Source organism: Camarhynchus parvulus, chromosome 3 (genome assembly GCF_901933205.1).
Source record: "Camarhynchus parvulus chromosome 3, STF_HiC, whole genome shotgun sequence".
Lineage (NCBI taxonomy): Eukaryota > Metazoa > Chordata > Aves > Passeriformes > Thraupidae > Camarhynchus > Camarhynchus parvulus.
Window position 1 is genome coordinate 58,857,789 of NC_044573.1, and position 12,939 is coordinate 58,870,727.

Genomic DNA, 12,939 nt, shown 5'->3' on the forward strand with positions numbered 1-12,939 from the left:
CTCTCTGTCCCTTCCATTCCATTCTCTGGTGCTAATATCAACTACTGTCTAGGATGGGACGTCCATATTTCTGAATTTTACTTCAGAAGGTGTCCAACAAAGCATCTTTAGAAACGCTACATAGAAGCAGCAAGTTGTCATGCGGGAACATGCCAATCGGAATTCCTCTCCTAGCATTGCTCCAAGCCAACAAGCAAATCCTTACCCTTACCAACCAAGCAGAACAAGAACACCCAAGCCATAAGAAAATCAGTGGCCTCATATTTCAAAAGGTTCAGAAGTAATTGCTTTATACATATCTGTCTGTAATATTTTGCAAACTGGACAGCAAGCTGAGGAATCCTCAAAGGAACAAAATACAGAGTAACTGAATCTACCAATTGTGACAAAAAGTAATGTACAGCAAATCTTATCTCAGCACACCCTGGTGAAATGAAGTTACAGATTGCTAATGTTTATTTCAGCATGCTCACCATGGCAACTGAAATAACTGCATATTTAGGTTTACAAGATTTCCTTTTTTTTTCCAGCTTGGATCTGTTTTCTTATGAACAACAATTTAAAAGAACCATCTGCACACATCCCTCAGTTGAAAGAGTAAAATCACTTTCACAGAACATACCTATGATGGCCGATATGTCTTGCTCTTTTAATGTGTCCAACTCCCTTACATCCTGCTGTGGGACACCCTCCATGCTCTAAAGCTTCCACCAGTTCCAAGGGACCTGCATGCCAGGTGAAATTACAAATGAGATTTAAGAAAATTATCTAATATTTAAAAGCTATATAAATATGCATGAATGCCAGTGCATTGTAGCAAGCATGAAGAAATAAGTAAACAGAAATACTTTAATAATACATTCTGTAAAAGCATGGATGGAGATTTAAACAACCTAATCCACTGGAGAAATAATTTTATTCCATGCGAGTAAATCTCTACAACAGAACTATGTTTATATAAAGAACACAAATCTTGGAGGAACTGCATGACATTGAATTTCTCTTCTACTATCTACATTTAGTTGGAACCTAGTTGTTTTGCAAGAGCACAGAAAAAGGAAGCTACCCTATCCCTGTTCCTGAAGACAGGGATGTGTTTGTAATGCGTACTGTCCTTACACATCTTTTAGCTGCAGTTTTCCAGTAAAAAAGATGTGAAAATGAAGGCTGCAAGTACGACTAAAAAGAACAAGCCATCAGATTTTTTACTCTTTCCCTTCTCTGAATTTATGTGTCTACCTGATTTTCACCAATCTGTACAATGATGCCTGCAGACACATCAAAGGATGTCAAAGGGAGCTTTGAGGCCCAAGCAAACACAATGCATAACCCACAGTTTCACAGCAAGTGAGAGACAGCCCTGCTCCAGTACACGACACTGGGAGCACCTGCTGAGCCTCTGCAGGAATGCACTGGCCCCCTCTAGTACCAGTTCTTCTTGAACAGCACATGAACTTGTATCTCCCCCTACAGATAACAATACAGGCAAGAAAAGGTCTATTTAAAAATTTTTCCAGATGAAAGATTCTTGCTCGCAGATGGATAATGAAGGACAGAGAATTATTATGTATAATTAGTCTAAAAGCCTTTTTTACCAAATGTTCCAGCTATGCAAAAATTACAGAACTATCACTACACTGAAGTCCAAAGACTTGTACAGCCTTTAATGACTGTAATTGGCGAGAGAATAGGGAATTTTACCTTCTCTACCTTTATACAGAAATCATGCTTATAATGTAGCAAGCGGACTCAGAGGAGGATTTATCTGAATAGAGATGTTTCTGTAAAGAGAAGTCTTGCTTCACTGATGATCTGATTTTGAAAAAATTAACTCCCTATAACTATTCTCTCTTCACTTAAAAAATTTAAAAATGTAATTTCAAAGAGCTGCAACTGGTTGTCCATGTTTACATGAGAAGCTGCTGTTCACATCACTGTGAAACAATGTTAAAATCATCACCAATATTTGGCTCTTAATTCCCTAACTGATATCAGAAAGGTCATAATCCTTCATGATGACTTCATTACATCTGAAAACAGTATGAATACATGAATACTGGGAACTGCTCTAGACTAATATTGCTAACATTGCACAGCATTCACACAAAGCTTCTAATGTGAAAGGCAGGGATCTGGACCTCATCATTGAAAGTCCTATCATACAGACTGAGGCAGAAACTGTCTTGCAAAATATTTTCTTCCCTCCTTATGAAACCCTTGCAGAAGTCTGGAAATACCTTTAACTTACCTGGAAGTAATATTAACATTTTAAAAATATTCTATATGGTAATAAAACAAAGTAATGTTGTTGGATTAATGTTTTGTTCAGTAATCATTCTATTTTATAAGTATTTGTGTAGATTATTAATTTTTTTTCCTATTTAATGGATGGTCAACTTCTTCTCCTGTCATATAATCCATTTTCATTTTTGTAGCTTAACAGATATTTACTTCTACCAGTCACATCCTAAAAGGGATGAGCAGTGCCTCCTAAGCCACCACCTAGACATGCTGGGCACCTGTACCTCAGTTCTTTTAATGTCTTAAAAAATGAATTTACATGTTTTATACTCCCACCTAGGCTAAGATTTTTATTTCTATATCAATCTTACATAATAGAAACACTGTAACCTTATTCAGTTCTTCTGCCATGTGATACAATTTTTATATATGTGGCCACTGACTAGTTTTCCCATTGGGCTGCTCATTCAGCACACAGGACAGCACATCTCAGATTAAGAAGCAGATATGCAGCATTCTGTCTTCTCCTCATTATTCACTTTGTGCTTTGGCACTTATGGCACTCTATTCAGATTCTGAAGGCAGAATGATTAACTTCCTAACAGGCAGTCATCACTGTACTGCTGGAGTGCTCAGAAAACTAATGAATATACTCTGATCACACCCTGGATAGGAGTAATTTCTTCTTGGCATTCATTGACTTGAGGTATTGTGATTTTCAGGTAACACATTCACACTTATCTCAGTTATTTTACATAATGTGACTTATCTCAGTTATTTTACATTATTTTTTTTCTGAGTACTTGGCATTGCTCAGCATTTTTTATTTTCCAAGCACAGCTGTTTCTGACCTTCCAACAGCTGTGAATACTCAGCACTTGTGCAAACCACACCTCAGAGTCACCACATAAACCAATCTCAGAGAAGAGCACTCACTTAAAAACTCATCTGTTCAAAGTTTGGCTAAAGTGATTTCACTGCCATTATCCAGAAACACAGAAGACTAGGCAGGGATATATTCACCAAAAAGTCTCTTTGCCCTGCAACCTCTGTCATTTCTTCAACAAGTAAAACAAAACGGAGAGGACAAGCTGGTAAATCTAGTGTTATTGTTGGTACTATGCTCCTGTTAGATTTATTTTCAAAGTGGGCACCATTAATCCCTCTTTGCTCAGCTGAAGAAGAAAAGGAAGTTTGTTGTTTTGGAGGATTTGCCACAGCATTTGAAAGCAGTGCCTTCTCAGTGCACTCTGGACTCCTTTGAGCCAAAAGGCATAGTAACCATCCACGGAGATGTGAACAAAGGATCTTAAGAGTGATACCCTGCACCCCTACTGAGTGCCACAGCAGTTTCAGTGCTGGCTCTGAGAGGGCCAGGATTTTACACAACAGATCTTTTACATCACTTCTGGTTTTGACTGTGGTTCTTGTATTTCCATTGCAGGAAGGGTCAATAAAACCATCTACTAAAAAGTGATTAATTATTGACTGTTGATTTTGCACTAAATGTCACATTTGCAATTATTTTGCATATCCTAGTGGCTTCTCTTCTTTGAATGGCACTGGCAGGGACAAAAGGTAGCACAGCACACATGCCTTTTATCATCATTACATTACAGTGTGGTTTCCCTTACTAAGTGGGGGCTGAAGAGGGTGTCCAGTTTTCGTACACCAGCCTGCAGGATGGATATCAGGGCTGTCCACATCAGTCCAATAATCATAAATACTATCCCAGCCATCAAAATGAACCTAGAACACAAAAAGGAGAATAATGCATTTTAGATCAGGAAAATTCTCCATAAAATCAGTTTACCTGAGTAATCTCTAGAAATGACACGACCAGTAGAGAAGTCACTTTCAGAGAACTATTTAAGTTACACAGAAAATATATGTACATTACATTCTGGACTCAGGCATACTCTCACTAAAGTAAACAGTAAACAACCATACGTCATATCTCTCACACACCCATATGTGGATGCATGTACACACAGAGCTCTTTCAACAGACGCTGCAGAGTCAAATTACTCCCCAAGAAGTTACAAATCCTGTCATTTAATACATTAGACTGGGGAATGGGATATTTCTTTATTTTGGGATGGGTTTTTTTTCCATTTCATTTTTTTTTAAATTTTGCATGTCCAACTTGAAGTAGGTGTGAAGATACTAGTTCTGATGACTTCCTACCAGCAGTTAATTCAGATGATTCAAAATGAAATGTCAGCTGCATCTCCTACTTGAAATAATAGGTATGCCTAGTAAATCTGTACAAACTGCAAACTGCAAACAACCTTCATTTCTAATTGGATATCTGGTATATGTTAGCCCTTCTAACACTTAAGGCCTTCAGACTGCAAACTGGTTTCATATAATGAAAGAGAATTAATTCAAGTACACAGCTTCTGCAAAACACATTAAAAATATTTAAACTTAGTTTAATCCAATCCAAAGCCCATAATTAACAGAAACTTCAGAATTGCAGAAATCACTGACAAAGGACAAAAGACCAGGGCTCTTTCATATCTCCCATATATCTCTCGCTTCCCCTTGGAACTTATAGAAACAGATTCAATTAACATAGACCAAATATTTTTATGGTCCCTAATACAAATATCAAAGCAGCCCTTTGACACTTGATATTAAATAATCACATTTCTTGATAGAATAGACAATTGTCTTCTACCAACTATTCCCAAAGCAATTTTCCAATGTATTCAATTCTGCTCTCTAGCTACCCACCTCAGCACAAATATCGAAGAGGACAATAACACAACCTATTCCAAAGGAATTATGCATAGATCAATTAGTGAAAAGCAACAGCAAAAGCTTAGGAGGACAGAGCAATACCACTTATTTCTTTTCATGATTAATTTTACAACCTCAGGATTTTGGTTTTATGAAGTCCTCATCATTTATTTAAGTAGGATAGTACAATAAGACAGAGGAACTTACTTTTATTCTATAGTCATCAGTATCTACAATGGTTGCTACTCTGATAAATACTGGATTTCTCTTGTCAACCACTTCAAGTTTCATATTTTTCTGAAAGCCATGAGAAGGTTTCTAGAAAAGAAGAACAATACTGTATGAAACAACAAAACTTCAAAATCTGATGCAGCTATAAAATATATATAATCCATCAAAAAGTTTATGCCTTTATTTTTTCAAATTTGCCCTCCCTCTACTAGAAATTCAAGCATAAAAACATAATTCAAACTAGAGTTATCAATAGAGTGAAACAAAGTAACCACTTGGGGATTCCAGGGTCTCCTGGAGTGGACTGGATTCAAGCCATCCAAGGATGTAAATGGATATCTTTGGTTTGAATCAGGTTTTTTTTCCTAAATTCTCTAGAAAAGTTTTCCTGGAGGTTTTGGCCAACAGTTTCATTACAATATTTAATAAGGCATTACATACCAGCTGCCAGAAATGTCTATGAAATTGTCTACAGGAAACATATTTGTGTTTTCTGGTATGTATTTTTGTTTCATGAATCAAACCCTTTTCCAGTCTCTCCTGAAAACATAACTAATTCACACCATAACAGCAAAAAACAGGACCAAATGCCTGGGTTTGTAATACTATTTTGATTAAATTAGTGTCTTTGGTAGGAGTATCAGATTTGGTGTTTGTCATCTATAGTTACGAAAACTAAAGCAAAATTATTTCCAGTTTAAAGGAATATATTCACAAGACTAGTTATGAGGTTTATTCTCATTTTTATGAAAACAATGTATCTGTTGCTCTAGGACTTTGCAGAGTATTGGTGTTTTTCCTTCAGCTGCAGCTTAAGAACTCAATTTTCCCCCATAATACAACACAAACACTGTTATTGTCTCAGATATAAATAAATAATTTCCTAATCCTTGCTTGGGGTATTTGGCTGAGAATGTAAGATTGAGAAACATTACCAAGACAGACACACCTTGGGGCGATAAACTGCAGGTCATGAATAACCTCTGGCAATCTACTGACCCCAGGAACTGCTATAAACACCACATTTTGCCTTTTGTTAATCCAGTTCTTAGCAAAGTTGAGAATTAGTGTCCCTAATATGAAAAGCTGAGGCAAACATGCTTCAGGGCTGGGAGCTACTGGCCACCCAACGCTGGGTCCCAACAGCAATCCAAGATGAACAGAGGGATGGAGCAGCTCTCCCATGAGGAAAGCCTGAGAGAATTGTGTTTGTTCAGCCTGGAAAAGAGATGGCTTAGGGGTGATCTCCTTGTAGTCTTACAGTACCTGAAGGGAGCCAACGAGAAAGATGGAGAGGGGCCTTTTTACAAGGGCCGGTAGTGACAGGACAAGGGGAAATTATTTCATACTGAAAGAGAGTAGGTTTAGATTAGATATTAGGAAATAATACTTTGCTGTGAGGATGATGGGGCACTTGAAACAGGTTGCCTAGAAATGTAGATGTTCAACCCCTTGAAGTGTTCCAGACCAGGCTAAATGGAGCTCTGAGCAACCTGGTCTAGGGAAAGGTATCCCTGTCCATGGCAGGGGGATTGGAACCAGATTATATTTAAGGTCCCTTCCAGCACAAGCCATTGTGTGATTCCTTTCTGCAGTACTGACCATCACTGAAATCTTAAAAACTCAAAAAGATGGATCACTGAAAGAAACTAGCAAGAACAAAGATAAAAGAAAAGGATGTTGCCCACAAACACCATAGCTAAGCTGGGGAGCTGCCCACATGCCCTAGCTGCAAGCTTACAGAAGAAAAATTCTGCTAAAGGGCACTGAAAACAAGCCCAAGACAATGGACTAGATGGACAAGAAGATTAACCTCTTACATTCATTTTTACACTGTATCTATGGCACCATATAAAATGTACAGAAATACAAATTTTCAAAATATGTTATCATGACTCAGTAGCTATCTCATTATTTGTAATAAGTAGGCAGTAATTTTCCATAGCAAATTACACTCATTAGTAATACATTTGTAGCATTTAATCCCATTTGTAATAATTAAAATAATGCATTAATAGTTATTTATAATAATCTGATTTCTAACAGTGAACTGCAAACTTGCATAAAAATAAACCACCTATTTGCAACTAATTAATTGGATCCATTTGGAGACAGAGGAATGCCATATATGTATTAAACAAATTAATTACATGAACTTAAAAGCATGAAAGAAATTTAAGCATTTTCTTACCACTTTAAAAGCCCTTGCAGGTGCAGGTAATGAACTGGTTTCTTCCAAATACTTCTCCCAAGAAAAATGCTTAGCATGTGGATAATCTGGCACAGAAGAAACAAGAGCAAAATTAAACACAGCAGTGCAAAAAAATGAAGTTAATGTCTAATTTACAGAGTGCCTAGCACTTCTATAATACTGTTTTAATTTATACATTGGACTTATAAAATCATTGCAAGAAAGGCTCTTCTAAATCGTCTCTGACAAATTCACCATACAGGTTAAAAGAGTCAACAATCCTCTCATACACACTACTGAGTACCTATTGTACACAATTGCTCTGGATATGAGAATATTCTGTGATTCCCTTTGCAATATAATAATGTGGAATGGAAAAATCTGTCCACTTAACTGAGGAAATTAATTCAAGTAATGAACAGTCATTCACTGGTGAACAATCTAATCAGTGATAGCTTTGTACCACGGTTGAGCCCACCTGACTACTTGTTAGTCTTTTAGCGAGCAATTTTTTATTAAGTTTCTAACAAAATACCCTGGACATTATGAATAATCCACAGACATCATCAAAGAAGATGTTGCCTTTCTCAGAAAATGTCAAATTTATAAACATTCCAGGGAAGAAACACAAAGACACCTTGGCTGTTAAAGAAAAGGCAGTGTCTGTCCTTCAACTTTACTCTGCACCAGAAGTTAAACCTGAAGTTTAAATATTAGTATTAATAAGCTAGAAGAGAACAAAACCAATTCTAATTTGTTTTACAAGGGATTCACTTAATAATAGCTGCAATTAACCTCCTGGCAGACAGACTGCTTATGACTTTTCAAGAGTGCTGGCTATTAGAATTTTTATTGAAGTCAGTTTTAACCAATTAAAACTTTCCATGTTCTCAAACCCCAGATGCCAGTTTCTGCAACAGGGAATTTAGGTCATCCAACCATACACAACAGTCCTGAAAAACATTTCAGGTTTCACACTAACAAATACACTTCCTTCCTTTATCATCTCTCTCACGGCATTTTCCTTCATTTCAAAGACCCCTTACAAGTTTGATTCCTTGATCATGTTAAGACAATTTTCTCATCAATCCATTACCTTGCACACTCAGTTCACATGAAGATGTTTCTGTTATGCAATGATCTCATCCACCTGGAGTTTGCTTTATCAGCATTTTCAGAACGTCAGCCTTACAGTACTTGTCAACCATTCAGCCAAAATTACAAACTTGTTCAGATTTCAAGGGATATCTTTTGAGTAGATGTCTCTTTACTAAATTAGCATATATATTTGCATACTTAATGCCAAACATCTATTATACTTCTGCTTTCAATATATTAAGTCTTGTAAAAAAAAATTACAGCTCTGCAAATATCAATTCCTGATTACAGAAAGAAGAAAATTCAGGAGAGGTAAATTGTAAATTTTAATGACGTAAATTTGTAAATTTTAATGATGCTAGCTGACTATAGCCACCTTAAATCTTTCAGACATGTAACAATATACAAACCTGGTGGGGTGATGAGAGTTCTTTTATGTTCTTTACACCATCCAACAGGATGAATATGTGGGCTAGCTGCCTCACACCTGGAGGAAGGGGAGAAAAAAAGGGCCTGAAAATACAGCTCTTCAGACATCCTATTATGCTTACAAACCAAGACCTACAAGAGAGACTTAAATTCCAAACAACTCACAACACCTTCAATTTAAACTGCAAACATAACCTGAAGACACAAACACATCTAACACAGACTTGTTACCACCCATACAAGCATAAGTCTTAATTTATAATTTTGCTGGAACATCAAGAAAATCAAGTCCTTGAAATTAGTAGTAGATCTCTTTTGAGAAGCAATGATGCTGTTCACAAGCCAACATTCTTGGTAGAATCATGTTGGCTAGTTGCAAGAACACCATATCCCATCAAAGAGAGATGGAGTCTTGCAATGCCAAGACCAAAATTTGAAACTAAAAATTTAAAGATCTTGATTAATGGTCCATGTTGCACCTGGAGGCAGAGGAGGAAATCATATATAACTAAAACACATTGCTAATAGCAAGAAAAATTCAAAACTGGATTCTGAGTGGCTAAAATGGAGCTATAAACATGTTACTGTAACCCAGCAGCACATAAGCAAAGTAAGTCTGAGAAAAACTGAAAAAAAACCAAACCAAAAACCCAAACCAAAACAAAAAAAAAAACCCGAAAAACCAACAAAACAAGCATTTTAGGCCCCAAGCTACACAAAAGAATTAGTGATCCAAGACTGCAAACTGCTCTTAAGAAACAGAACAAACTCTTTTACTCAGTTAACAACTTCCCATATTTTTTGTAAAGTGCATCCTATTTTGCACTACTGCTGTTGCCTGTGGCATGCCAAAAGAGCCACAGAAGACTAGCAGAGGCAGGGTGAGCTACATGTGCTGGCACGTGTCTCAAGCAGTGAGAGATCACTCTCATTGTGCTCACTGGGTCAGTTACATTGTGCACAGAGGAAATCAGAAGTGAGTGCTGGCTATCAAATCTTACAAAAACAAACAAGAGACACACACTGTAAAGAAACTGATCTAAAAGCAGACAAGAGAAAACCTGTTTAAGTCTTCTGTAATATTAAATTTTTATTATGCATAGAACTACATATCCTTATTACATATTAGGATATTATTTAATAACATATCACATTTTGCACAATAAAACACAGTGTATATAATATACAATGTATATACCACAATGATTATATTAGTACTCAATATTATTAGTAAAGGCAAAAAGTAAGACTGATCTACAGGAAAAGTAAAAAGCTATCAGACTCTGCTGTGAAACATGCACCATCCCTAGGTGTGCATTGGTACTTACTGATGGTTTTTGAGTTGGCTGAACAACTAACAGTGCTTTTTTAATGAAATGCATTGTATTTATGTAGCCAGAATGACTAAGAAACATGCTGCTGACACAAAAGACCAGCATCACTCTGCATGGCACTGCAACACACGGTGCAAACACTGTTTGCCTCTATTTAGTTAAAAACTCCATATTATAACCATGTAATACCTATGTAGATCCACCCTTAAGGACCTCACTTCTCTTAGAATCCTGCCCCACCTAATTTCTTCTTTAGTTAAATAAACTCAGTACCACAGTGCACTACCTCTCTCCTCCACTATTTCCTGTCCCTAAAGGTGTTTCAATAGCTGGCATTAAATATTTCCAGCTATGCCTCCTCTCTCTTCTGGAGAGCCCCACCAGCATTTCCATCTCTCCAGTGGCCACGAGCTCAGTGTCCTACTCACTGCAAGGACCCAACAAAGCCAAAAACTGAAGCCTGAGTAAGTTGAAGTAGCTAAGGCCTTCATTCCCAGCTCCCCAGGGAGAGATCAAGAAACCAACCTTAAGCAGCCAAGCAATAGTCTAGACTGAAACACTGTGTCCCCCTCCTGTGTTTTCCAAACACTTCTAAATACTTAATGAGAAAAGAAGACAAACAGAGAGCAGTCATGCATGAAGACACATACTTCATATAATAATCACTGAGCAAAACACCAAAACACTCATGATTTAGTTTCTATTTAATCCCTCTCTGAAGTCAATGTCTCCATCATTAGGCTGGAGAATAACAGGTATTCTTGCCACTTTACCTCAACCCGAGTTAATGCAAAATACCAAACAGTGTAGGGCTGCTTTCTCTGAGTGTTATAAAATAATTATTATCTGTATCTACCCAGAAAGTATTAGCATGCTGGAAGTTCAAATTAATTAGGTTCCCTTAATTAATATACTTCTAAAATATCACATGCTGATAATGTGCAATACCCAAAAGGGTGCAATGAGCCATGCAGGAGAGAAGAAGAAACTAAAGGTAAACTATGCAGGCACTCCATAGTCTTAAGATTCAAAACACCAGGTCTGCAGATCTGGGACATAAACATACTTTAGGGATTGCAGAAGGAAACACAGCACAGAAAAGATTGTCAACTGGACCCTGGGCAATACTATATTGCAGTTTTGAACCTTCCCTATGTAAAAGAAAAATGAAGGAAACACCATAATTGAAATACATGGAGTAATTTTTTTTTTTTAATCTGAGAACTATTTTACATGGTGTCTAAAATTTGGTATGGATAAACTTCAACAATAGAAATGCAGGCTGGCTGCTCCAGAACATGGTCTCACAAGCACTCCTCTAGCCTTCTACCTAAACAGAGTGAAGCACTAATGATGAAAAATACTGGCCAACATAACATCATTATCTTGTGGCTAAATATATGAAACAATTCTGCTAGTATTTCTTTGTAATGATGCCAATCAGATAATTTCAAGCAGATAAAACCTACTCTAGATAGACTCTGTAATGGCTCTGACAATAGCCAAGGATTTTAACTCAGTTCATGAATACCAACTTTTTGTCCTTCTACAATATATAAAGCTTTATTGTATGTATTTAATATTTATAGTATGACACCATACTCTCTAAATCGCTGAACTTGCCATCAATAAAAGGAAGCAAAGGAAGCAAGAGTCCTTTTGTGATAATTTAGCACTGTTAAAACTCAGCACCTGACTCCTAGAAATGTTTTGCCTCCAAAAAATAAGAAAAAAACCCCAGTGAGTCATTCATGCCTCCTCTGGCCTCTTCCTTTCTCTTTACAGTAACTCTGAAGAGAAGTTAACCAGAATATGGGGCAGCACTCCTCTCTTCGATCCCTCTCACACTGGGAGTTCTACATGTACGAGATATACTTCTGCACTGAAAAAACATATTCTCTTACTTCCTAAAAGGTTTTGAAGTAAAGTTCACAAACAATTTTCAAAACTCTCCCAAGTTAAATTTGGGAACCAGTCCCATGCTCAGGATCACTATGGTATTATCAGGATTATACTTAAAATAATCAAGCAGATGTGTAAAATCACTAATCAGGGCAAACCTCCTAAATGCATTTGGTTTGGTTTGATTTCTCAAGCATAGTCTGAACATACATTTTAATAAAACTCTGAAAAGTGAAGGCCACTGCACACACTTTTTGCCTTGAAGATTCAAGAAGAAGCAAATGACCAAGGAATGTTGCAATGAAAGATGCATTCCTGGAAGATGCTCTGACATTACAGTGAGCATGGAACACAAAGCAACCTGTGATTCAATAGCATTGCAAAACAGCACTATGAAACATCTGCAGACTTTGATTTGCTTTAAAAGAAAAACCCAGACATTACAGATAAGCCTATGAGCAGCTTCTGCAACTGCAATGGACTGGGGAAAAACAAAGATCCCTGTTCCAGCAAACTCAGATCACACAGTCCATCTTCACCTACTGATTTCACACAGGCTTTTAGCTTCTAACAGTTAATTTAACAATAGAAAGTAGAGATCAGTAAAAGTCACACACAATTTAAAGTAAAACTATTATGCTTTAATGTGTGTTATTTAATGGATATGTATCTAGTTTGGAAGAACAACAATAGACTAAGCCTTAAGAGTTGTCAACTGGAATGTTAAAGGCTATGCTGACCTTTCACAATCAATTTGCCACATCCCAC

The 12,939-nt window shown here is 36.9% G+C and overlaps 1 protein-coding gene across 7 annotated transcripts in view; it reads right to left on the bottom strand.

The window, feature by feature from the left end:
* Positions 1-12,939, bottom strand: part of L3MBTL3 (L3MBTL histone methyl-lysine binding protein 3) — a 76,774-nt gene that overhangs the window by 21,106 nt on the left and 42,729 nt on the right. For all 7 annotated transcript variants that reach the window (XM_030944930.1, XM_030944935.1, XM_030944936.1 and 4 more), the window contains exons 12-16: positions 8,917-8,993; positions 7,409-7,494; positions 5,194-5,304; positions 3,876-3,990; positions 623-725 (exon numbers count right to left, since the gene is read on the bottom strand). In XM_030944930.1, the coding sequence (XP_030800790.1) occupies positions 623-725; positions 3,876-3,990; positions 5,194-5,304; positions 7,409-7,494; positions 8,917-8,993 (492 nt within the window). The remainder of the gene's footprint in view (positions 1-622; positions 726-3,875; positions 3,991-5,193; positions 5,305-7,408; positions 7,495-8,916; positions 8,994-12,939) is intronic.